General features: G+C 49.0%; 1 protein-coding gene across 2 annotated transcripts in view; it reads right to left on the bottom strand.

The window, feature by feature from the left end:
• The window catches only part of GCLC (glutamate-cysteine ligase catalytic subunit), a 42,747-nt gene that overhangs the window by 9,581 nt on the left and 8,548 nt on the right, over positions 1–24,618 (bottom strand). For both annotated transcript variants that reach the window (XM_043450204.1, XM_043450205.1), the window contains exons 2-8: positions 10,166–10,278; positions 9,162–9,344; positions 6,776–6,889; positions 5,027–5,085; positions 4,792–4,925; positions 1,417–1,491; positions 825–941 (exon numbers count right to left, since the gene is read on the bottom strand). In XM_043450204.1, the coding sequence (XP_043306139.1) occupies positions 825–941; positions 1,417–1,491; positions 4,792–4,925; positions 5,027–5,085; positions 6,776–6,889; positions 9,162–9,344; positions 10,166–10,278 (795 nt within the window). The remainder of the gene's footprint in view (positions 1–824; positions 942–1,416; positions 1,492–4,791; positions 4,926–5,026; positions 5,086–6,775; positions 6,890–9,161; positions 9,345–10,165; positions 10,279–24,618) is intronic.

The following is a 24,618-nucleotide window of genomic DNA, read 5'->3' as shown; positions in this document are numbered from 1 at the left end:
CACGGGGCTGCAGAGAGCCAGACATGACTGAGCCACTAACACTTTCATAATGTAAACAAAAAAATTTGGTTTAAACCATTAAAATTTCTGCTTTAAACTTATTTCTACTCAGAAAGCATGGTCAACAATTTATGAACAATTACATAGAGACCAAGACAGCAGCGGTGCAGCCCTGGTCAAGACCATGAGACTCGCCTGTGAGGACCCTCTACTAACACGCACATCTGCGTCTCAGCTCTGGGCTTTCTCTGCTCACTGGGTCTGTGGGTGGGCAGGGCTGAGTGAGTATTTTTAAAAAGCTCTAGAGGCGGTTCTGATGCACACTCTTGGTTGGAGAGATGCAGGGTCGGAGTTCAACATGCAAACAAGAGGCACAAACCTACCCTTCTTAGGCAAAACTCACCCTTTGTAAGGGGCCAAGGACTCTGACAACAGATTACGCTTTCCCCAGCAGAGAAAGCGCCATAGACAAAGCACTCAGGTAGCGCCAAAAAGCTTTCTGGTAAAAACAGCCGTCAGCACTGACTTCCAAAATAAAGAAAAACTGTTCTACCAATTTTAGAGGGCAAACATACACAGATCTCAACAAATGATGATTAACTTGGCACCGCCCTCCCCCCTCCAACCAAACCACATTTCCCCCGTTCTCACCCCAAACACACCATAAAGCCACAGACAGGCTGATAAGCTGTCAGCTTCTTCCATGTGTGACTAACCCACTCAGGATAAAATCGGTTTAAAGGAGACTTCAACACTGTGAGTGGCGACAAGACCCCCACTTCACCTGCTGGATTCAAAAGGCTAATAAGGAAAAGCGTTCCCACCTCCAGTCCTCTCTCCTCCCGAGTTCTATCATCTACAGATGCAGAAATCACGCCCCAGCGACAATCAATGTCTGACACATAGCCTCGGTAAAAAGGCGACGCAGCGCTCAAAGCCATCTAGGAACAAACAGAAGTCAGCATCTGCAAGGTCAAAGTGTCACCAACACGCTGAAGAAGGCTCCGTGCAGTTACCCCTGGTCTAGAAGCACCAGCTTACACCACCCCTGCGGGCTCTAGCACATGTACTGCGCCTGCCTGCTCCTGGGGAAGGACAGAAGGAGTGACTCCAGCCCTGGCCTCCACTTCCTTGAATCATCCTCTCTAGACGGTGAGGACAGGCGGGATGAGAGAAGGAAAACAGCTACGCTTGAACTTGACGTTTAACGCATAAATGCCTCGCTAGCTAAAGCACTGCTAAACTCTTTAGCTTAGACGCTTACCCATGAGCTCCACATCTGCATACTAGTTGTGTTAGTTCAGTTCTAAATGAAGTCTTAACTGGACTTAAATAGCACACAGTCAGCAAATTTTGCACATGCAGTCTTTATCTGATACAAAAGAGTAGTTAAAATTAGGTGTGATTTCTACTTACAACAATTGGGCAGATGGTAGCCAACTGATCATAAAGGTATCTGGCCTCAGATATGCTGCAGGCTTGGAACGTTACCTGTTTAAGAATCACAGATTATCAAACAATAATACAAAATCACCACCATCCTCCCCAAGGAGCCAGTCCGAGAAGGAAGGTTGTTGCTCATGGCATGTGAGGTCATTCCACTGATCCCAACACTGAAGCCAGTTTTAAAAGCTGTCTGGGATGAACTTGTCTAGAATATGGCTTTAATCATGTTTGCACGGGATATAAATAACCATGTTCTAATGTTAAGTATGATTAAGAAGTCAGCAAAGAAAAGTAGGACCTATGTTAACAGAGAAGTTCAGCCAGGCACTTCTCTTCTACAGCTGGCCACCCATGTCCGGCTGGCTGCGGGCTTGTATAAATTTTGGTACAAAAGGAGAATCTGCAGATGCGAATAATGGGTTTCAAAGCTCCCCACTGTGACACAATGGGGAACAGCCTGGAAGGGGACAGGACTGTAGGAAGGAAGAGAAGGCAGTTAAAACACTTCAGCTGCCCAGGAAGAATTGCGGGCTGGTGGAGGAAGCACAGAAGGGCCACAGCGGGCCTGGAGCCGGCGGGCGCGGACGAGAGGAGACCTGGGTTTGGGCCCGGGTGGTCCTCAGATGGTGGGGAGCCGCAGCATCGAGACACGGCGGGCGTACTGAGCCACGAAGAGACCAGGAGACCCGTAGCAGGCTTTCTTCTCAGTTTTTTGATTAGTGCCTCTTAGGTGGTCTAGTACACACTACATTTACAGGCAAATTCTGGAAAAGTCAACCCTAGAAAAATATGCTTAAGAAAACCGGCAGCTGGAATTCAATAACCAAGTTACAACCGTGATACGGCTTACAGCTTAGTTATTTTAAGTACATTTAAGAGCTGGCTTCCTTACCCCAGGATCAACAGAGCCACAGCCGGACCAAAGAGGACATCACTGCCGTAACGATGGAAAAGGAAAAAATAATTCTTAACACCTTAAAAAGGTATGAATATATGAATGGTTTTGGCTTCTGGTATCCTTTCAAGGTATCATATAAAGAAAAGAAGCAATTTCCCCTCAGGAAAATGAGGAGTGGGAAAAAAAGAAGAAAAATTGATTTTAGAAAACTAAATACCTAAAATTTCTCTAGTATCCAGTGTTGAAATCAGAATTTTTTGGGGGGTGGGGGGAGGAAGGGAGCCTATCATAACATGCATGAACTTATTAAATGATTCCTTAAAAGTCCCCTGAGAGTCAAGAATTTGAATATGGTTAAAATATTGTTCTGTACAGTGAGTTGCTAAAAAACCTTAAAACAATACTTTGAAATCATTTTGTCCTGCTTTCTTGTAATGGGTAGTTTCTAGGGTTCCACTTAAGAGATAACAGAGACTTCTGTGGAGATTGGTAGAATCTGTTTCATTTTCCACTTACATTAGCTGGGCTAAAGACTTTTAAGTGTATTATTGAAAGTGGGGTGGCTGGACACGCCATTTAGAAAAAGAAAACAACCTTAAACCCATGACAATGCTTAAATTGGATGGAAAACTGTACCTACAAGCAATAAAAATGTAAACTACCTACCATTAGGACATATTTGTTTGTATAAACACTGTATCAAAGCAAAGAATGATCCCTTTGGAATGGGGTAACAGTGCAGTCTTAGGCCAAACACCTGGGTTTAATAGTAAACCAACGAAAAAAGGCAACTGGCCCTCCAACAGCACTGCTACAATTTTAAAGCCATGCACTGTTAAGTTCTAGAGTTTAATGGCTCTCTTCAGAAATATTTGTAATTAAGATAGTTAAGCAGATATGCAGTTAAAAGTCAAAAGGTCTCCTTTTTTATGCAGTGTGCCTAGCTGGAAGGAAACTCATGGCCTAGGTTTGTTCGGCAGACACGCTTTATACCACTTACATCAGTGAGTCAGGAAAAATGGGGGGAATGAGATCCTCGGCCATGGTTACTTAAACACACTTAGCATGGATACATCTGACTGTCACATTCAATTCTGATTATACATAGCTGTAAAAATGAATGCATCTGAGATCCAGGTGCAGGCAGGCGTGCCTCTGTGTGAAGCTGCCCGAGACGGTGGGACAGAGGGTCACCAGCTGTGTGTGCAGGGCAGGGCCACCTCGCGTGGGGCCAGGCTTCACGGTGCTCCAGCCAGCCAAGTCATCGGAACTGGACACAATCTCCTTAAATAATGATGAGGCTCCCCTTTTTATCAGAGATTTGCAGTTTGAAACATCTAGTTTGGTGCCACTCCTACTTCTGTTCTGACATTTTATTTTTTAATATTTTTATTTACTTATTTTTGGCTGCTCTGGGCCTTCGCTGCTGTGCGTGGGCTTCTCACGGCAGCGGCTTCTCGTGTTGCGGAGCACAGGCTCGAGGCGCACAGGCTCAGCTGTCCTGAGGTGTGTGGGATCTTCCCGGACTAGGATCGAACTTGTGTCCCCCTGCGTTGGCAGGCGAATTCTTAACCTAGTGTTTAACCTTAAGGTGGTCTTTTCCTGGACCACCAGGAAGGTCCCAACATGATTTTAAAGAAACTGAAGATTGAAACCAGTACTGCTGTTACTAAAAACAAGAGTATGAGCTCAGCCAGACTTAGAAGGGGCCGCAATATAAACTCTTCTTTTATGATGAGAAAGCTGAGGCCAGAAGAAGGGAAAGGAGCTAGCCAAGTGCCCGAGAGATGACAGCTGAAGCCTGGATGGGGGTTCGCGGGCAGCCGGAGGGGTCCCCCACAGATCTCCTATGGGATGGGGAAGCATCGCTGCCACAGGCACCAGCAATCAGATTAGACCCGGGGGCAGTTTTAATCACGTCATTAAGAGAGGCTCTTCTACGTCCTGTGAAACAGCCAGGGGCAAGGCAAACCGGGGCTGTTAAATATTTCTTCTTTTTATACCACTATACAGCCTTATAGGAAGACAGAAGTTTAAAGTCCAAACAATCCTTCCCTTGGACCATAAACTCCCTGGGGTGCATCCAGGGTTCATTTTCGGAAACTAAGATCTGAGCAGTGTTTACAATCTCAAAGCTAACCCATCACTAGTTGGCAGCAAAAATTAGGCACAGAAAGAGCTGAGACAGTGACCCTGGAACATTCCACGTGTTAAGTTCACGAGCGGCTGTGTCTTTGCAGTGAACTGAAGATTTTGCAAATTCTGTTCAGAGACACCTTCCAATGAATTTACTAACATAACCTCAGTGGGTTGCAGAATGATGTCACTAGTTACAATAATATTTCAACCTGAGGAAAATTTTAAAAACCAAACATGCGCATCCCAAGAAAAGAAGGTAATGAACAGAAATGGGGGGCAGCTCGCCTCTCCGGGTCTTTGCACGGTACCTGCAGGCAGCAGTTGCCCATCCCGAAGCCCATGGCGTCCATGTAAATGTGGTCGGGCTTAGCGGCCTTCGCGGCCTCCTCGTCCTCAGGAAAAGTCTCTATAAATGGAGCTGGGGTGTTCTTGTCCTTAAAGACTGCAGTGATAAAACCAGAGAGAAAGAGGAGAGAGCAGGGCGTGAGTGAGAGTCAGCATCCGCGGCGGGCAGGGCCGCCCCCTCCCCGCCCGCGGACTCACTGGGCACGTTGATGACCACTTTCTCGCCCCTCCGGTGACGGATGTTCCTGGTGAGCGTGCTGAAACAGATGACAAATGTCCTGAGCGGGCCGCCCAAAAACCCTCATGCAGAAGAAGAATTTGATAATACAGCGCTACGCTGTAGGAGGAGGCCGGCTCCTCCCTCAGACAAGTCCCCTTAGGCAGCCCTACAGAAAAATCACAGGCGCCCAGACGGAGGGATTTCCTGCAGCCTCGCCTGCGGGCTCCTGCTTGAGAACGTCACCCTCTCTGCTGTCCAAGCCCCCATCCCAGACTCTGTGTGACTGACCAAACCGAGCTCAAGTGTTCAAGGTCTGCCGTGGTCTGGCCTCATGCTACGTTTCTAACATTTTCCATGTGAAGTCCAAAACCTGAGCCGAGCTGAGGTCCTCATATTCTCTGCGCCTCACGGGACCCCGGTACCTCATCGCTACCCCTATCCAACCTGCGCCTTAACACCATCTAATGGCCCACCTTGTCTGACCCAGAAGACCCCAGGCACGCTATGGCTGTGAGCACTGAACATGTGGCCAGTCCTTAAAAAAGTGCTCTGAGAGCAAACTCACAGCAGATTTTGAAGACTTGGTTTAGAAATAAAGTAAAACTTACTAGTAATTTAAAAATACTGATTGCAAGTTGGATGTGTGTGTGTCATTAGTCACTCAATTGTGTCCAACTCTGCGACCCCACGGACTGTAACCCGCCAGGCTCCTCTGTCCGTGGGATTCTCCAGGCAAGAAGACTGGAGTGGGTAGCCACGCCCTTCTCCAGGGGACCTTCCGGACCAGAGTCAAGCCTAGGTCTCCCGCCTTACAGGCAGAGTCCTTACCGTCTGAGCCACAAGGGAAGCCCTCTAGTTGGATATAGCTATAAATATAATTCATTTTTTTATTACTTCTTTAACGTGGCTACTAAATTACTATTAAAATGACATGTGTGGCTCGCACTATGGTTTCACCAGGCAGGGCCGCTGTCCGCGTGGCGTAACGCCTCCGCTCTCGGGAGGCCTGCCTTTGACCCCTCGGTCAGAAGCACCCTCTTCTGTCGGGTGTTGCCACCTTTGGACATAACCTTCCTTTTCTTGCAGCTGACCATCTCCATGTTGTCCTTGGCGCACTCTAGCCCTAACACCGGGAACTAAGCTCCTGTGTCCTCCTCTTCCCCAAAGACTCCGCGCGTGGCATGTGTGCAGACGTGTTACAGGAATGGACCCTGAGCTGCCACAGGTCCCTAACTCTAGGTCAGGAGCCCGGGTTCAGGACAACAGGTGAGACTCAAAGGGACAAAGCTGAGACCAGACCGGTGCGGGCCCTAAAGCAACCTGAAACCCTGGAGTTAGAACTACAGAGCAGAAGGTAGCACGTGCCTATCACACACACAGGCGCTGGACGCGTGTCCCTTATAGTCACGGGACACGAGCGGGGCGAGGAGATCACAGACACTGGAGGTAAAAGATAAAAACAACAAGAGAGCTTCTCAAACAGGTGTTAACAGACCTGGGATTGAAATGAATTTGCAGCTAAGTGAACAACTTTAGGATGACTTGGAAAACGGGCAGATCCAGCCCTGAAACAAGAGGCAAGGGCCGTGCAGCTGCGGGGGACGGAGGGTGTGAACCGCGCGTCTGCTGGCTTCTGCGGAGCTCGGGAAGCATGCGGGAGGGTCCGGAGGGCGGGTGGGGGGGGACGCACCCCAGGGCAGGGCCGCCGCTGAGCCTCGGGCACTCACCTGAAGCGCGGGTGCTTGTTGATCGCTTCATCGGGGAAGAAGAGGGACTTGGAAGCGCCTCCTTCCACCGGGCTGGGTTTGAACTCGGGCAGCGTGAACCCAGGGCAGCCTAATCTACAACAAATTGAAGAACTAAAGAGATAGAATGTGTCTCCAAAGATTAACAACTCGCAAGTGCAATGTTGGCCTTTTTCAGGGGATCCAGGTGTTCTACCAACCCTGGGCCCCTTGCAACCAGCCTGTTGAAACCTGTCTTGCTTACCAAGCTCTTCTCTTGTGATCGCAGCCTTGGGGTGATTTTATCAGAAGCCTCCGTCCACCCAGGGTCTGCAGGGCCCAAGTCACAGGGCCTCAGCTATTTCCCCCGGGAGCTTCTGTCTTGAGGCATGCTCCTGTGCCGATGTCAGCCCTGCACACCCTCACTTCCCGGCAGCGTGGGTGGGTGCCCTGGGAAGGGCCTCCTGTTTCCTGCCTCTGCCCAGCACCTCCGGAACCCCTCCGGATCAGGCAGGTCCCCCACGAGTGACCCCGTTTGCCCCCAGGTTTCCCCCTGGAGGCTGAAATCGAACCCTCTTATCTCACCTGACCTAAAGAAGTGCTTTAATTCCAACACAGAAACAAAGGTCCACGTTCTCCCCTAAACGTAAAGCTGAAATTCCACATCACGGGCAGCGACGTCACCAGCCCTCCCAAGTTTAAGGGCACTGCTGAGTGTGCTGGGGGGGGGGGGTGGGCATGGGGACCCACGGAGCAGGGCAGCAGCTGCTGGGGGTGCGCAGGGCCAGGGTGGGGAACTTCTGGCCTGAGCGCCAAACCTAGCTGGTGCCTTCTTTATTTTCAGCCTCATCTTTAATAAAAACCGGTTGCCCACAACCACCTTGTGAAGAACAGTGAAGCTGCCCATCATATCTGGAACAGCCCCAGATGTGATGGGGTCTCGGGAGGGTTCCTGCAGGAGCCTGCGTTATCCACCACGAGCCTGAAGCCTTAGGAGAAGCCCTTGCAGAGACTGACAGACTGAGACCTGGGGATTCTCCGCTGGCCAGGATCGGGCCGGAGCAGGGAGGTGAGCGCCAGGGTGCTGGGCGGGAAGTGGGCGGCTGGGGCTCAGACCTGCACGCCCAGCAGGGCTTCCCTCTAGACGACCATCCCACCATCCGACGCGCCTCCAGGGGTGGGGACGCCCTCCACCTGCCCTGCCGGGCGAGCACCAGCAGGCAGAGGACCTGGACTTCTGGTCGCGTCAGTCTGAGTAACTGATGTGTAAACAGTCATATGACCACTGGGTCACAGGGCCACACTACAGTTGCACACGTTTATGAACAGAGAATCCCCCTGTTTACGCTGAAAAAACCCCAGTCTTCTCTCTTGATCCCCAAACAAAACCTTCCTCATTGTTTAACTGTGGATTTAAGGTGAGGCTTTTACAAACCAATAATTATTACTCTTGTTTTGCTTACAAATCCAAAAATACCCTCCCATCATAAAAGATAAACTTTTAAAAAAAAATTAGACTTTTAGAATAAAATGTATTCCTTGCTCAACTTTCCTCCGTTCATAATGTCAGAAAAAGATATTCTCTAAAATATTTGATGAGCTGCTTCAATAAGGCCTCGATTGTTTTGATGTGATCATGGAGATTTTAAAAAAGAAAATTCCCTTTAAGTGTCCTAAGACCCACCCTGGCCCTGGGCACTGTGTTCACAGTGGACATTTATCAGGAAAAGGAAAAAAGGTATAAAAATAGTTCCGCATGTTCCAGGCTTTGGATACCAATCCTCAGAGCACTTCTGAACTTTGGGGAGGTAAGCATACTTCGCCACAACCTGAGAGATCTCTCGCAGAGATAACCAGATTTACGATTTGGTAGAACTGCATTCTTGCGTACAGGTCCTACACAAAACCGTGTGACATTTATGTACCTCATTCTAAGCCAAGGACTGAATCCCACTGACTTTATATTCACTCTTGTGAACTTTTAGCCATAACCGGATTTGACGAGAAATCCTAACTTGTTTCAGTGTGATCCGAACATGACCCGCCGGCTCCCGTGTTCTTCGTGTGTATCGCCCATCCCAGGAGCACTGAGGCCGACCCCCGATCTGATCTGGGGGGCGGCGCACTCCCTTCCTTATACAGTGCTCCCTCCCCTCGGCCTGGGGAGTGTGTGGCCCTCGGGTCCTCCCGCAGTCCCCCCACCCCACCCCCCCGGAGGCTAGCATGGGACCCGGCCTGCGGCTCTGACATTAGATGCTATCAGATGCGGCGTGACGCGGATAAACGGCCCAGAGTGTGAGAGCTATGGGTCAAGCGCTAGGTTGTGGTCTGCTCTCCGGACACCGGATGCTCTGAAACGCCGGCTGCGCGCGTTGACGCAGGCACTAACCTGGGAAAGGATGTGATCGTGCAGAGGGCCTGGTTTTCCCGCAGGAGGGATGTGGCCTCTTTGCGCCGTTTCCTCATGTTGTCCTCAACCGTGTTGAACTCAGACATGGTCCCGCCGTACGGCTGCCCCGGTGTCCCCTCGATCATGTAGCTCCCATATTCTGGTCTCCAAAGGGTCGGATGGCTGCGGAGGAGACAAGGTCCCGGGTCCCTCTTATTCTTCTGCGGCAGTCTGCTCCCTTTTGAGTTTTGAAAAAGCGGCTTCCAAAAATTTAGAAACCCAGTATACAAGAAGCCAAGAATGCTTTATGGCTCCCAGAGCCTGTTAACCTTCCATAGCTCTTTAACTGTGTAAGGGCTACAAGTGCTGGGTCCAAAATATTTATAAATAACTGAGCTGCACGCAGGGCATGCGCTGTCCAAGACAAACAAGCCCGTCCACTCTGCGGGGAAGGGTGTGAGGGCTGAAGGCTCCCTTCAGTTTAACGCTGGGCTCCAAACGCAAACCCAGCCTCCCAAAATTTAGTGGGCAGAGAAATGAACACGCCCCCTTCACCTCTGTCTACTGAAATAAAGAATATTTAAAAAAAAACATCTTTCCAGCCAAACAAAATCCATCTGCAAGTTTTCTCTGGCACCATGGTTTGTAATCTTGGGAACATGTCACCAATTTTTTTTTTTTTTTTTTTAATATTTAAATAGTAAACAGACTTTATGTGGCATTTACTCTTCCAAGCTCTCACTAATGTATTTAGAGTGTCAGCACCCTAAGAGGCACCCCTGATTTACAGAAGAGGAAACTGAGGCACAGAGAAGCTAAGCCCCTCACCTAAGGTGCTCAGCTATTAAGTAGAGGGAGCAGGATTTGAACCCAGGCAACTGGGAACCAGAGCCTGAGCCCTAAACTGCTGGGATCCCGTCTCCTGTAAGTGGAGGAAAGATGTCACTCCAGTGGTCCTAATAATTTCAGAAACTCGAAAACAAGCCTCCCGTCCATCAGCTTACTTTGGGTTCGTCCTTTCCCCTTTTTCTTGCAGAGTTTCAAGAAGTTCCTCTCCAGACAGGACCAATTGGGCTTTTTTCTTTTCATGATCGAAAGACACCAACATGTACTCCACCTATTGAGAATAAAGGAGAGCAAAATGAATGTTCCTCCATCCAGATTTGTGCCTGATGTGACCTTCAGGAGAGAGAGAAGCAGGGAGGTTGGGAAGGGTCACAGGGAGCCGGCTCTCATATGACGCGAAACCCGGAGAGAGCGGCCGACGGTGGTCTGGGAGGAGGACCCAAGCTCACACTCGAGTCCGTCTTCTCCTGTTTTACGTAGTCCCTCGTAGAAAGGTCAACACGCCCACTGTGACAAACTACTTCGAGAGAGAAGTTTTGAAAATAAGATTTTGTAAATCGTGGCTCCAAAAAGCAGTTGCATTTTACAATGTATTTCCTCAGTGGACTTACTATAAATTTATGAAAGGGGTTACCTGGGCATACTCATCAAGGTAGATGATACTTCCTCACTGGTAGGTTACTTAATCATCCCACTATAAGCCCTGCTAGTGGACAGTTAAATCATAATCAAACATATCAATATGGAAGTGTTAACGTAAGAGTTTTGGCAATTTCTTTTTTAAAAAATAGACATTTCTTCATTACTTTTATTTTTTATTATTTATTTGGCTGCACTGGGTCTTAGTTGTGGCAGGCGGGATCTTTAGTCGCAGCATACAAACGTTCAGTTGGGGCACATGGGATCTAGTTCCCTGACCAGGGATTGAGCCCTGGTCCCCTGCTTTGGGAGCGTGGAGTCTTTGCCACTGGACTGCGAGGGAAGACACTTGGCAATTTTGTTTTGGTTTTTCAAGAGTAAATTAAGGCCACTTCCCCACTCTGAAGTGACACAGAATTTACAATTCAAGGGGCACTAGTGCATTTGTAACAATACCTGGTGGAATTCTGATAAAAATCAAGAGTGAAATACCAAAGTAAGACTTTTCTGGGCTGAGTATAAATAGAACCTGCTTTTGTTTTCCCTGAAACTGTGTGCTTGTAAGTCATGAGAGCTGGTATTAATTATGAAGGTTGTGAACCACTCTTTCTGGTTAAAACTAGACACACATCGTTCGTAAGTGAGTGAAAAGATTGGAGCTGGAAGGTTCAGCGGGACACGTGACAGCGCCGTTTGCACAAGGCCCCAGACCTGTGCCTTGAGGCAGCCGGCTCTCCAGAGTTACTGTGTCCGGCTTATCATAAAAGAGGCACGCAACAATGCACCCATTATTGGCCTTATCCACCTGACATTCTGCATGTAAATCCAGATCCCAGCCTTAAAAACAAACCAAAGTCGGGAAGCCCAGCAGCAGGCCTGGGGCGGGGGGTGGGGCTGGTCTGCTCCCCTTGGGGGGCGGGGGGGGGGGCTCTGGCCTGTGCCTAATTCACAGGGACCAGCTGCCCCAGCCTTGCAAGGTGCCTGAGTCAGACATCCCTATCAGAGAAATGGTCCCATTCAAGAGACTGTTTGGCCCTTCAGCTAAAAAATACAAAAGGGAAAAAATGTTAGTAACCATAGGGAAACAGCTTGACAGGCTTAAATGACAACAAAAAAATAAACTTTAAATTAACTTTTATTAGTTGCTGTTATGGACTGAATGAGTGTCCTGCACCCCCAACCATATGTTGAAGCCCTTCAACCTGACGTGACTGCATTTAGAAGTGAGGCCTTGTGGGGATGGGGGTGTACCTAGGTCAGGAGAGTGGGGCCCTTGTGATGGGACCTGTGACCTTCTAAGAATTGATGAGGAAGACAGGTTCCGTCCCCCATGCAAGGACAAAAACGAGAAGGTGGCCGACCACAAGCCGGGAAGAGGGCCCTCACCCAGAACCAAAACTATTCGCATTTTTTACCTTAGACTGTCTGACCTCCAGAACTGTGAGAAATAAATGTCTGTTGCTTAAGCCACCCAGGCTGTGGTATCTGTTACAGCAGCCCGAACGGATCGAGACAGCTGTCTTATTGATGAGTTCAAGTCCCTACTCTTGCTTCTCTATTACGAATTTTTTTAGTTCAAAAAAATGAGTAAGATGGCTTGATTTACGTACATGAACCAGAAACTTGAGATCTGCACCTGTACACTCAATGTTCAAATGCCGGGAAGCTGCAGGCTGCAGAATCTGGAATTGCTCTCAACATTTACAAGTTTTCAGGTAACACCTACAGATTCGGGACTCCTGAAAAGCTAAAACCTGATGGAACAGGACTTAGTTAGGTCTCAGGGGGGATATATGAAAATATCCTAAGTATGAGAAACAACTTTACCTTTAAACAAGCACAACGAGAAGTGGCCTGCTAGGAACCTCTGGATCCTCACCTTACTCACCACGCACGGTAGGCACGATCACCCACTTCGCAGATGGACAAAGAGGCTCAGAGGGGCTGAGCGGCCCGCCCAGGGCAGCGAGTGTCAGCAGCGGTCTGAACCCGGGCCTGCCTGGTCTCAAGGACCACAGAGGATTTCAATCTTGGATAATGATGGGGATAAGCTTTCTAAAAGAACTGTTGTAAGCTGTGAGGCAGGGAAAGGTTCTAATACTGGCTGCAAATCTCTCAGACTGAATTATACCTCCACTTTATGAAGTAGGCCTGATGTTACATCATAGAAGCAGAGCTCACACAGTTTCAGGTAGAGATCTAAACTGATGGGTTGGCTTGCCTCTTTAGGCCCAGCTCAGATTGCCGTTGCTCTGTGCTGCATTCTGAGCCCCCCACCGTCCCTGCCGCCACCCCGCCCCCACCCTCCAACCCCCCCCCCGCCGCCCCCCGGCCCCGGGTAGAAGGAATCCTCCTCCTTTGATCACTGGTTCCAACACATCTGCCTTGCACCATCTGTTGGGGTGAAGTTATCTTCTTAACGAGATAACATGTTTCTTCCGGAAACAGAGATGAAGAGATACTCCCCTGTTCACTGGGTTCCTACTGTCTGTCTATTCATCAAAATGAGCAAGAACTTTGGTACCAATTTATACAACCTATATTGCAATTACTTTTGTTAGTTTCCTGGTTTTGAAATCATTGAAATCCTCAGTTTTCAGAATCACGCTTGGCCCAGAAGTTTAAAACTTGGGTAGGGCAGAGAACAGAAAGCTCAAACTTGGTTTGAGTTTTAAATATCAGCCAAATGGGTGACATTTAAAATGCTAACAAACCAAACCCTCCTTAATTAACAAATAATCACCCATGATCTCATTAAGCAAATGAAACAGAAAAACAGAATATTTACAAGAGGAAGAGAAACTTTTGGATAAAATTGACTTATTTTGGGGATAACATCTAAGTTCAGTTAGAAGGCCTAGAATTCCCTGAACATTTTATAAACTCAAATTTAAGGCTTTCTAAATTATCCCCTACAACCTCCTCCATTTTTCTGCATTAGGGCTCAAAAAGCTTCTTTAGCCTCTCAGCTTTTTGTTAACTTATTTACCCCTTCCTCCATCCCAATATATGTACATTTATCTCCAATTCTAGCTCATACAAGCCCTCAAATAAACAACTCGTTCTTTAGGAGCCAAGCTAGAACTGTAAGGGAGTTTGGTTCAGTTAACAGAAGTGACACAGTAGAAGAATGCTTTCCCAATATAAAATACCTAAAGCCACAGGGAGTTAATTATTTCCGGATTTTTGTCCCCATCCTAAACTTCCTATTTTCATACAAAAGATGAGAGAAAAAGACAAAATCACAGGGAAAACAAAACAGGACATCGCGGCCCTTCTGTACACAACATGATTCTAAGGACTGGCCTCTGCCTCCTAACTTCAAATAGCATCTACGCTGGCGTGGTGCCGGGTCTCCCTGCGTGTACGGCACACAACACGGCTCTAAGAGCAGACACCCAAGGAGCATTATGAATGGGTACAGAGCCACGACGACGACGAATTCAAATCTGCACCATTAGCATATCATTTGGAAGGAGCAAAAATAGCCATCTGTTCTCTGAACAGATTACAACTCCCTGCAAATAATTTAAGGCACTACTATTTGGTGTCCATCAGCTGTCTCTTTAAATGTAAGGAGAACAGGACCAACAGAAATGCCCAATTAGTTTTTGAGACATTCTACTTAAAATGTGCACTACATCTTCTACAAATAAAATTAAAATCCTTTAAATTTCTATTGCTAAAAGACTGTCATCCCACTAGGATAAAAGTCACTAATATTTCTGAGCTGCTGAATCAAAGACAAAGGCACATTCAAAAGACTATTACGTGGTTTACTAATGATAGAGGGTTGCTAGGAAGGACCTGGACACGGTATAGCCTTCCAGCCATTCAACACAGGTCTGCACAAGCGGGAGGGGCTGTGTGTTCACCTGAAATTAGGCCAATAAAAACAAAGAACTTTAATTGAGGGTGATGTAAGTCAATGCTGAATACAGACAGTGAAATGCTTGTGGCATTAAAGCTCAAGTTAACAGTACTGTTAACGTAATATTAAAATGCTGACATTTTTAGAATTCAAGTCATTAAATGGCACTAACTAGTTTAAAATTAAAATGTTCTTCTTTTCTTTTTTTTTTTAAAGGCATTCTGATACTCTACCATGAAGGTAAGGGTTTCAGGAAGCTCAGAATTTGAGGAATATTAAGTTTTAAATTTCTGCTTCCCAGAGATGAAAACAGTGCTTGATTCGGAATCTAGATCTATAAGACTCAGAATCAGCTATAGGCAATTTCCTATTTAGGGAGACAGTACTTTGAGAAAATTCCTCTGTCAATTTCTGCGTACATTAGAAAAAAGGAATTTTCAAATCTCTTTGAAACAAAGTTATACAAAGGTCCCTGGGCCCTGGGCCGCCACTCTAAGCGTCTAACCGATCATGTGCCTGACGTCTGAAGAGAGGGAACCCGTCACCACATCCTTGGGGACAATGAGGTCCTAACTGCTTCCCAGGCACTGGGAGGAGGACTCCACTGCTATACACCTGTTCCCAGGAGGTCAGGCCGAGGAGGGCAGGGTGGGAGGAACTTAGACAGCCACAATTCAGGACTCAGGGCCAGCTCCTCCTCTTCACCTACCCAGGCCGGGAGTACTCTTGACTCCTACTGGAACCACCTGTTGTTTCTAAGAAACCTGGTTTTCTCCTTACACTGATCTACTGAACGAGCCCGAAGCCATCCTGTGATCAGGCTCTAAGCAGCCGATGACCCCTGAGTGCCGAAACGCAGTGTCCTGCAGCCCCCACTCCAAGTTCTCTGACTCAAGTCCTCTCTTCGGCAAGTGCTGGGAGCAACGCAGCTGCAGAGCCAGGAGGATGACTCCTGTTCTCAAGCTCAGGTGGGGCCTGAAATGACAGTCAATAACCCAAGGGGGCTAAACGGTCTGGGCAGGAGCTCAGGACGACCACCAGAGCTGGGCCTGTGTTAACAGGAGGTCCGGTCCCGCCTGAGGGATCAGAAGGCTTCCCGGGGCAAGGGGTTGGCCAGGCAAAGGAGGGGGTCCTCATAAATACAGCCCCCCACCCGACAACTACCCTGACTGCAGTGTAATCTCCTGGCTGGCCGCCCAGAGACACAGATAAACTGAGCACACCCCCCAGGGTACCATGCCCGATAGCCCCACCGCTAGATCATAAACTGCTTTAAAGCAAGAGACCATGTCTTCTGCCCAGGAGATGGTTCCCTCACACAGCAAATATTAATGACCAATGTTTCTGAGCACTTTCAACCATCCAGCTGGATGGCACCCATTTCCATCGAGCATGATACCCAAGCTTGAAGCACCCAAGGACGTGCCAGGCATGGTGATGCAACTTGGTTTCAGAATCACCTGCGGTGAAACAGCGAAGACCTGGGCAATAAGATCTGAACAGCTGTGCTTGAAACGGTGGATGGACTTGAGGTGACCGCCACAAGTCCAGGAACCATCTGTAAATGGTGATATTTTAGACTGTAACTGTAGAGATGTTCTTTTAAAAACTGTCCTATTTTCCCCAAAAGGAAACGTTTTAGTAGCTCACTCTAAAGTTACATCAGGGAACTATACTCAGTATTTTGTGATAACCTCTAAGGGAAAAGAATCTGAAAAAAAATAAACATATATGTATGTGTGTGTATGTCTATATATATGTGTGTGTATATATATGTGCATATAACTGAACCACTCTGCTGTACACCCAAAACACGACATTGTAAATCAACTATGCTTCAATAGAAAAAAAAAAGAAGAAACACACAGGCCAAAAATAAATAAAGTTACATCCAACTCTTAGAATATCTGTTATATTTTGACTTCTTCCCTACTACGAAACGCCGTTTCATACCATGGAATGACACAGCGTGCACACCAGGGAAGTTTACACAAAATAAAGTGACCTTGGCCTGGTCTTCCGCTGGCGTGTCTCAGACCTGGACTTCAGCTAACAAAGCAAGAGGCTCTCTATTTATAATACGTTAATCTCAAATATAACACTGCATAAAATGACGAATTTCCCATATGATTAAGTCAAGTTACTTCCTTGAATCACTACCAAAACAAATTCTTCCCAGGCCAAGATTAAGATATGAGGCCTTGGTGAAAAACTTCTAAGATTCAGGACGAGCAGGGAAAACTGTGATGGATCTCAGAAAGGGGACGAGACCTTTCAGTAAAGGGGGAAAAAAATTTTAAAAAGCCATCCTCTTCTTTATTGGTGACACTAGGCAGGTGTGACTTCTTGGATTTAAAATTAAATAAAAATTTCAGTTCCCAAGTTCCTAACTGCATATTGCAAACAATTCAATTACTGCAGCAAGTGGTACTGGACAGCACTGGACTTAAACTTGAGAGAACCCATCTCCTGGAATTATATCTGGACACACTTACTGATGCATTGCTGCTGGCTCAAAGGGAATCCTGCATGCAGATTGGCTCTTTCCTGTCCTACAAATGGTGTGAGACCTCTACCTTCTGGGCCTCTGAACTAACACTGGCTGATTTTTTTTTTTTAACCATGCCACTACATGTCAGGCATATGGTTTTAATCTTCTGATGGTTCGATGGCATCACTGACTCAATGGATATGAGTTTGAGCAAACTCTGGGAGATGGTGAAGGGCAGGGAAGCCTGGCATGCTGCAGTCCACGGGGCGCAAAGAGTCAGACACGACTGAGCGACTGAACAACAAGTGAAGGCCAGACTAAGGCACTCCTACCTTATTTCTGAACCAAACTGGCAGAACCCAACTGGTCTGCTCTTACCAATTAAACTCAGAAAAGACAGCACATTGTGTGAAGTTATCAAAGGGGATGTTCGCTGCGGCCACCAACATCGGTACTCTGCAACTTAGAAACCTAAGCCAGAAGACACTTCCTCCTAAAGAAACAATATTGTAAATATAAATAGTTCTCATGTGCTGGGCTTAGTCGCTCAGTTGTGTCGGACTCCCCCATGAACAGTAGCCCGCCAGGCTCCTCTATGGGGATTCTCCAGGCAAGAATACTAGAGTGGGTTGCCATGCCCTTCTCCAGGGGATCTTCCCAACCCAGGGATCAAACCCAGCTCTCCTGCGTTGCAGGCAGATTGTTTACGGCCTGAGCCACCAGGAAAGCACACAAGTAGTTCTTATTTATCTCAAAACACCTGCAGACTAGAATCTTCCCGATTCTGAGGATAAGTCAGTTCCTTGGCTCTTTCCTGAGAACGGGGTCCTGGTCACCAAGTGGCTGACAAGAGAGGATGCCGTGGACCACATGCTCTGCAGGGCAAGCTGGGGAGAGGGCAGAGAGGGAAAACTGATGGATCTCATAAAGGGGACGACACCTTTCAGTAAAGGGGAAAAAACACACCATCCTCTCCTTCACTGTAGACAGCAGGCACCGGTGACTTCTTGGATTTAAGGGGTGAGGGTCCCTGGAGGAAGCCCACAAGGTGCAGGAGAGCTCTGAGCTTCGGGAGGGCGGGCTCTGGGCTCCAGGCGAGAGAGGGACAAAGCAAGCTGGCCGCTGTGAGCATGCTTAGCAGTGAACTTGGCCCCAGTTGAGGGACCACTGTGGGCATAGGAGAAATTCGGGGGTTTCGTTCTCAGGAACTGGTGGTAGGTTAACCCACCCGACAAAGGAAGGGGCGATGCTTTCTAAGGAGACTGAGAGCTGGTGCTGAAACGGGACGTCCAGCTCCGAAATCACTGCTGTGTTCAGAGAGCCCCCTAAGCCCCCAGGATTCCAGACCCAAGTCGAATGTCCTTCCATCTCAGGAGGGTCTCTCATTACCGCGTCTCACAGAGGTGGTGCCTGGACGCTGTGGCAGGTCCCACCAGCAGCTCTGACCTGCTGAAGACGGGGTCTGGGGGACGGAGATACGCCAACCCAAGCCCCTTCCCACCAAGCCTGGAATTCACGGGCAAAGGTTACAACCTCAGATACATCAGGGCTCCTGACTTGGGGTGCTGACGCTGGCCTGCTGCCTTGGCATAACTATCAGGTGAGGTCAGCCTGATCCCCAGAGAGGCTCATCGGTGTCTGCGCTTTTCCCAGGGCTGGACTGCCGGCAGAAGATTGGCTGAGAAGGCTGCAGCCACATCACTAAACCTGTTAACATCTGCCCTGCGGAAAGAGAAACCGACTGCACATTCTCCACGCTTCGGACCTGGAAGCACACTGGCGTTTCACCGGGAGGGAGTCTCGGCCATCTGGGAACCAAACGCACGCTGCACCGTGGCTCTCGTGGCTCGAGACCCTCACCAAAGCAGCCCCACCCCCGGCACCCGCCTCTGCCCCACTGCTTCCCCTTCCCTCCGCCTCAGCTTGGAGCCTCATTTAAATCTGAGTGAGGGCTGTATTTTTTTTTCCACCTACCTCAGGAGGTCACTAGTGAGGATGACAAAGAATCGTGCCTGTCAAGTGCCTAAAGCAGAAGTGAGTCCACGTATCCGCCTGTGTTAACCTGTGTTGCTGGGGGTTACTTTCTAAGGTCTCTCATGTACTGAGGCAGAATGGTGTCTTGCAAGTGTTCTTAGGGGGCCATGATGGCCTGTAATCAACATTACCAAAAAGTCTTGAAACAGAGCAGAATATCACGAGTATTTCACCCTAACGCTGCTTCCCGTGGCATTTATCTTGGGTACTCGGGGTCTCAGTAAAAGGAAAGCCTTCTGGCACAACACCCACTAGCACTGTGAAAGCAGGCTTGGATCAAGTCACTCCCCTCCCGACCACTGCCAAGGTCTGAAACTCAGAGGGAGGTAGCACCACGCCACGCGGCCGTCCTGCTGCTCCAGCCCACCCCCTCCTCTCCAGTCCCGCCCCCAGGCCGCACCACGGTGACCGCTGGCCTTGATGCTCCTCCTGGCAACCAACCACTTCAGGGCCTGGACGGCACCTCTGCTATCTGCTTGGAAAGCTCTGGCTGCAGGCCTTCGGGAAGCTGGCTCCAGTCGGTCTCTGGTCAAGGACCCACTCTTCAGAGGACCCTTGGCTGACCCCCAACACCAGGACCCCTCTTGGCCCCACGTCCAAGGGCGCCATGCACACTTGGGCCTGGTGAAGTTGTGGAAGGTGGTTACCCTGGCCAGGGCAGTCGCAATTTCCCCTCTCTCCTCACAAGTATCACAATCATGGACATTCAGACATTGTTTTAATCTCTGGAAAATACAGAAAAAACCCACCGTGTCCCTTCCAAATCCAAACTACTCTTTCTGTAGTTACACTCTTCCAGAAATTCTCACAGTATAGGATCATCTCTTTTTCTTTTCCTCTCAAAGGCAAGACACTGCATATTCTGTATTGCCAGGAAGGGAGTTTCTTTTCAAATGCATTGTCTTGCTACCCAAGGCTCACCCTTTCTAGCACATGATCTCTTAAATTGCACGCATACATCAGTGGAAATCTTTCTAAAGCTGATTACGTCTTCTTGTGCTACAACAGGAAGACACTGGACACACTGCCATTTATTAAGGCTTCAGACTCCGGGCAATTTCATTTCTTTAACGAGAGTGGTAACAGAGCAGGACCTGGGAGGCAGGCACCAGCTACCGCGCCTAGATCTGCTTCTCCAAACTGCTCTTGGCATTGGTCTCTCACTTCTGCTTCAACTGGCTTTTGGTAGTTCATCCTGAGTGGAGGAAGGAGATGACCAGCATGCAGGAATAGTGTATAAAGTGGGTGATCTCTGGGTGAGGGCTTGGGACAGGCTTCCAGGAGTAAAGTGCACGCCCTCTGTGCTGCATACTTGCTTCCTAGCTGTGGCTGTTTGCATTCTGGGGCCAGCAGTTCCTGACCCCTGGGTCCCTCTCACCCAGCCAGAGTGGCCCTGGGCCGAGGCAGCATTGCAGGCTGTGCTGGACGGCGCGCCTTCCAAGCGCCCAACTTGTGTAAACACGTGAACACTTGAGCGGGAAATGAGGGGCGTGCTCCCAAATAACCTCTCTAGGTTGCTCTGAGGCTTCCAGGGCTCAGCATATTCTTTCAAACAAAAACCGTTTTTAAATTAAAAAAAATGTAAACGTTCGCGGCGGCTCTGGCCTCTGGGGTTTGTTTTAAAACCCTGCTTCTTCAGCACGCAGTTCAAAAAGAAGTTAACTGAATCCACAGGACCGAAAAACGGGCCTGGGGCATGGGAGACAAGACAGTGGGTTTGTGTGAACATCGATGTAATTAGGAACATCTGGTTTGGGGGTTCTTTTTGTAATCTTGTTGTGGAAATAAGTTTAATTACTAAATCCTGACCGTAGCAGACACACACATCTAAGGACACTGAGAGCTCTCCAAACAGCGTCCAGCTAAATGGAGCCACGGCTATAGGAACTCTCCAAAAACACACCGACACAGGGAGCCAAGCTTTCTGGATGCCTATAGAAGGTGTGTTCTTTTGGCTGGACGTCTAATGCTTATGATCCCTTAATTTCTCAAACAAATCTGAGAAACTCAGCCTTTAAGGGGCGGCGATTCAGGGTCATCGTTCTAAGTTACTCAATCCTTTATGATCAGTTTCAGTATACAGTCCCCTTGGCTACTAAGTTCAGTGACTAAAACGCATACGCTTTCCGAACTCAATTCTATTTCTTTCTGAGACTCATAATCAAGATTTTAAGGACCCTACAAGCTGTGAAAACACGCATGGGCTTTGTGCCATTTATCTTGGCAGGAAACCAATTCTTGCTCTTTTCCCAAGTTCTTAATATGTTCGGGATCGGTGGCTGCCAAGGCCTCTGGTCCCTGCCTAACCGGTCAATTCGGGCTCACTTCCGTTCCCATCCCCAGACCCCCTTGAAAGCCTGCCACCCTCCCTGCCCCCAGGGTGACCCACTGCCCCCGCTGTCATTCTTGGGGTCCCACACGCCCAGGTGCTTTGTGGGGGTCCGCGGGGTTCAGGGGCACTGGCCAGGCTTCCTCTCTGGGTCAGGCATCTCGCCCTCCTCAGTTCTAGCCCTGTCTGCAGGCCTGCGGCAGCCCTACCACACACACACACACACACACACACACATGCATGGCCAGCCCAGACGGTGCTCCGGCTTCTTCTGCACGTCTACCCAGTGTCTCTGCCACACCAGCATGGGGCTCCTTCACCTGGAAAGCCCCAACCCAGAGGGCCCAAGCAGCTCCCCAGGAACCAGCCCCTGGCCCCCACTCCAGGTTACGCTCTCTCCCCTCCCCCAGTGAGGAGGCGCCCTCTGCAGTGGGACCTCCAGGCCTCCAGTTACCTTCCCAGGCAATGTTCCCACCCGCTCTGAAGGGACCCAGGCTTCCCTGGTGGCTCAGCTGGTGAAGAATCCACCTGCAATGCGGAAGACCCGGGTTCGATCCCTGGGCTGGGAAGATCCCCTGGAGAAGGGACAGTGTTCTGGCCTGGAGAGTTCCACGGACTGTATAGTCCATGGGGTCGTAAAGAGTTGGACAGGACTGAGCAATTTCACTTCACTTCTGAAGGGACCCAGGATTTGTCTCCCTGGACCACCATCCCTAGACTGACATTCCTAATGTCAGGCGCTGCCGCAATGCGAGGCCCATCACAGAGGCCCTCCTACAGCCTCGGCCTCTACCCTCCCCCCGTGCCCTGCTCTGGCCCCACGCCATGGCAGAGACCCTCAGCTTCAGGAGCTCCACAGGGGCACGTCTGGACATGCCCCTCCCTGGCCCCCTGGCCACCTCCATCCCAGATCCTCCCAGAAGGCCCCCCATTCCGCCCCCATCTCTAAGGCTCCCAGGATTTGCAGGTAGAGAGCAAACTTCTCCCTCCTCCCTGTGCCCCCACGGCCCCCCGCCAGCACGCCACTGGAGCTCTTCCAGGGCAGAGCGCGCCTCCCTTTCCTTGGTTTCTCTCTTCAAGCCCATGACCGACCACGGGAAGTCCGTAATAAACAGGTCACTTGACAAATGCATAAAAGTCATCCATCATGGAAATAAAGCCATAGTGTTTTGCCACACATAAGTGAAGCTGAAGTCTTAGCTTTTCTGAAAGAAACATTCTGCAATATCATCTTGCTTTTTTAAATAGAACCATTGTGAGGTTCAAAGAGGTTTACGTAGGAAATTAAAAGTTTCTAGAAACCTAATATCAATGGGTTTGTAATTAGATTACTTTTTCCAGTAGCCAGTAAAACATGTTCTCTTTGAAAAATGCTAAAACCCAAAAAGGTAACAGGATAAGGAAATGAAATGGATTCTACCATCTCCTGTACACATTTCCTGATTTTCGTAAGTTATGTGGAGTTTTTTTCTGAAACAGTTAAATATCTGAAAAGATACAGCTGAAATTGTAGGGCTTCCCTGGTGGCTCAGTGGTAAAGAATCTGCCCACCAATGCAGGGGACACACGTTAGATCCCTGGGCTAGGGAGACCCCACAGGCCACGCAGCAGCTAAGCCTGCACACGACTGAGCCTGCACCCTAGGGCCCAGGAGCCGCAACTACTGGGCCCACGTGCGGCAACTGCTTAAGCCCTTGTGCCCTGGAGTCTGTGTTCTGCGACAAGGGAAGCCCCCGCACCGCAACTCCAGAGGAGCCCAGTGGCCTGAGGGCTTTCTCCAGTTTTGGAGAGCGGGGACTCCTTGCTAGCTTGGTGCACGGGCCATTGCGGGGGCTTCTCTTGCTGAGGAGCACAGGCCCCCGGGCCCGCCGGCTTCAGCGACTGCAGCGCGGGCCCTGGAGCACAGGCTTAGGAGTTGTGGCGCATGGGCTTGGCTGCTCCGAGGCATGTGGGGTCTTCCCAGACCAAGGAACGAACTCGTGTCTCCTGCACTGGTGGGTGGATTCGTTACCACTGAGCCACCAGGGAAGCCCGATAAGTTATTTAAAAAAAAAAAAAAAAAATTGTAGGGGCTTCCCGGGAGGCGCAGTGGCCTGCTTCCAATGTGGGGGCACAGGTTCAATCCCTGGTCAGGGAACTAAGAACCCACAAGGCATGCAGTGCGACCAGAAGGTTTTTGTTTTTCTGAATTGTATGTGTTGCGCTCAGACGCTTCAGTCGTGTCTGACTCTTTGTGACCCTATGGACCATGGCCCGCCAGGCTCCTCTGTCCATGGGATTCTCCAGACAAGGATACTAAAGTGGGTTGTCATGCCCTCCTCCTTTGCATTGTATATACACACACACACATATATATACACAAGTAAGCACACAATTCAAAACCAAATGATAGAAGTTTTTGATTAGTCTTACAGATGAGGAAATTGTGGTCCTGACGTTCTGTACCGAAGATCACACAACTGTTTGGAAGAAGACCTGAGCTGTGCTCCCACCTTGAAGTTAGCCCATTCTTACACACGTATGCAAACTTCAAAATAATTGTGTTTTAACCAAATATGAACAGTGATACTAAGTAATGAACAGTACAGCATAAAGGCAAAGAAAATCCTGACTTTAAACATCTGGCTAAATCTAGGTTGCTGGAGATGTAAGCATGAGGGCTAGCTTCTGGACAAAGTTTATAGACAAAGGAGAGCAAAGCTGAAGGAAAAACAAAAAAGGTGCAGCAAAGACTTCCACCTCTGATCAAGATGGAGTAATAGTGATCAATGTTACCCTGCCACATGAAACAACAACAACAAAAAGAGAGGGAAAATATATGAAAGGATTTTCAATACACTGGACTTTAGAAAACAAAGGGCAGAGATACCTGTGATACAAGGAAAATGTGTGAGTGAGTGAGACCGACGAATGCCCCAGCTTCCGGCCTGCAGAGAGGCATTAGACCCTGGGCAGGGAGGTGAGGCAGAGCCTGCTGGGGAAGGCGGCTCCCTGAACTGAAGGCAGAGAGCTGAAGGTCTGAGCGAACCAAGTCAACTAGAGGTCACAGGACCAAAGAGAGCGGCGCAAACAACCCCGGAGGTCTGCAGAGGGTGCACATCACAGACTCGGCGCTGACCAGGTCCGCACGTGAGAGGCAAGGACCCACAGCTGGGACAGGGTGCCTTGCCACCAGCCAGAACGGAGTGACTCCTAGCTCAGGGCACTGCAGCAAGTCCTCCCGAAGGCCTTGCCTCAGCAGAAGGGA

The sequence above is a fragment of the Cervus canadensis genome, chromosome 28 (genome assembly GCF_019320065.1).
Source record: "Cervus canadensis isolate Bull #8, Minnesota chromosome 28, ASM1932006v1, whole genome shotgun sequence".
NCBI lineage: Eukaryota > Metazoa > Chordata > Mammalia > Artiodactyla > Cervidae > Cervus > Cervus canadensis.
Note: the sequence above shows the minus strand (reverse complement) of the source record. Positions and strands in the feature narration are given on the sequence as shown.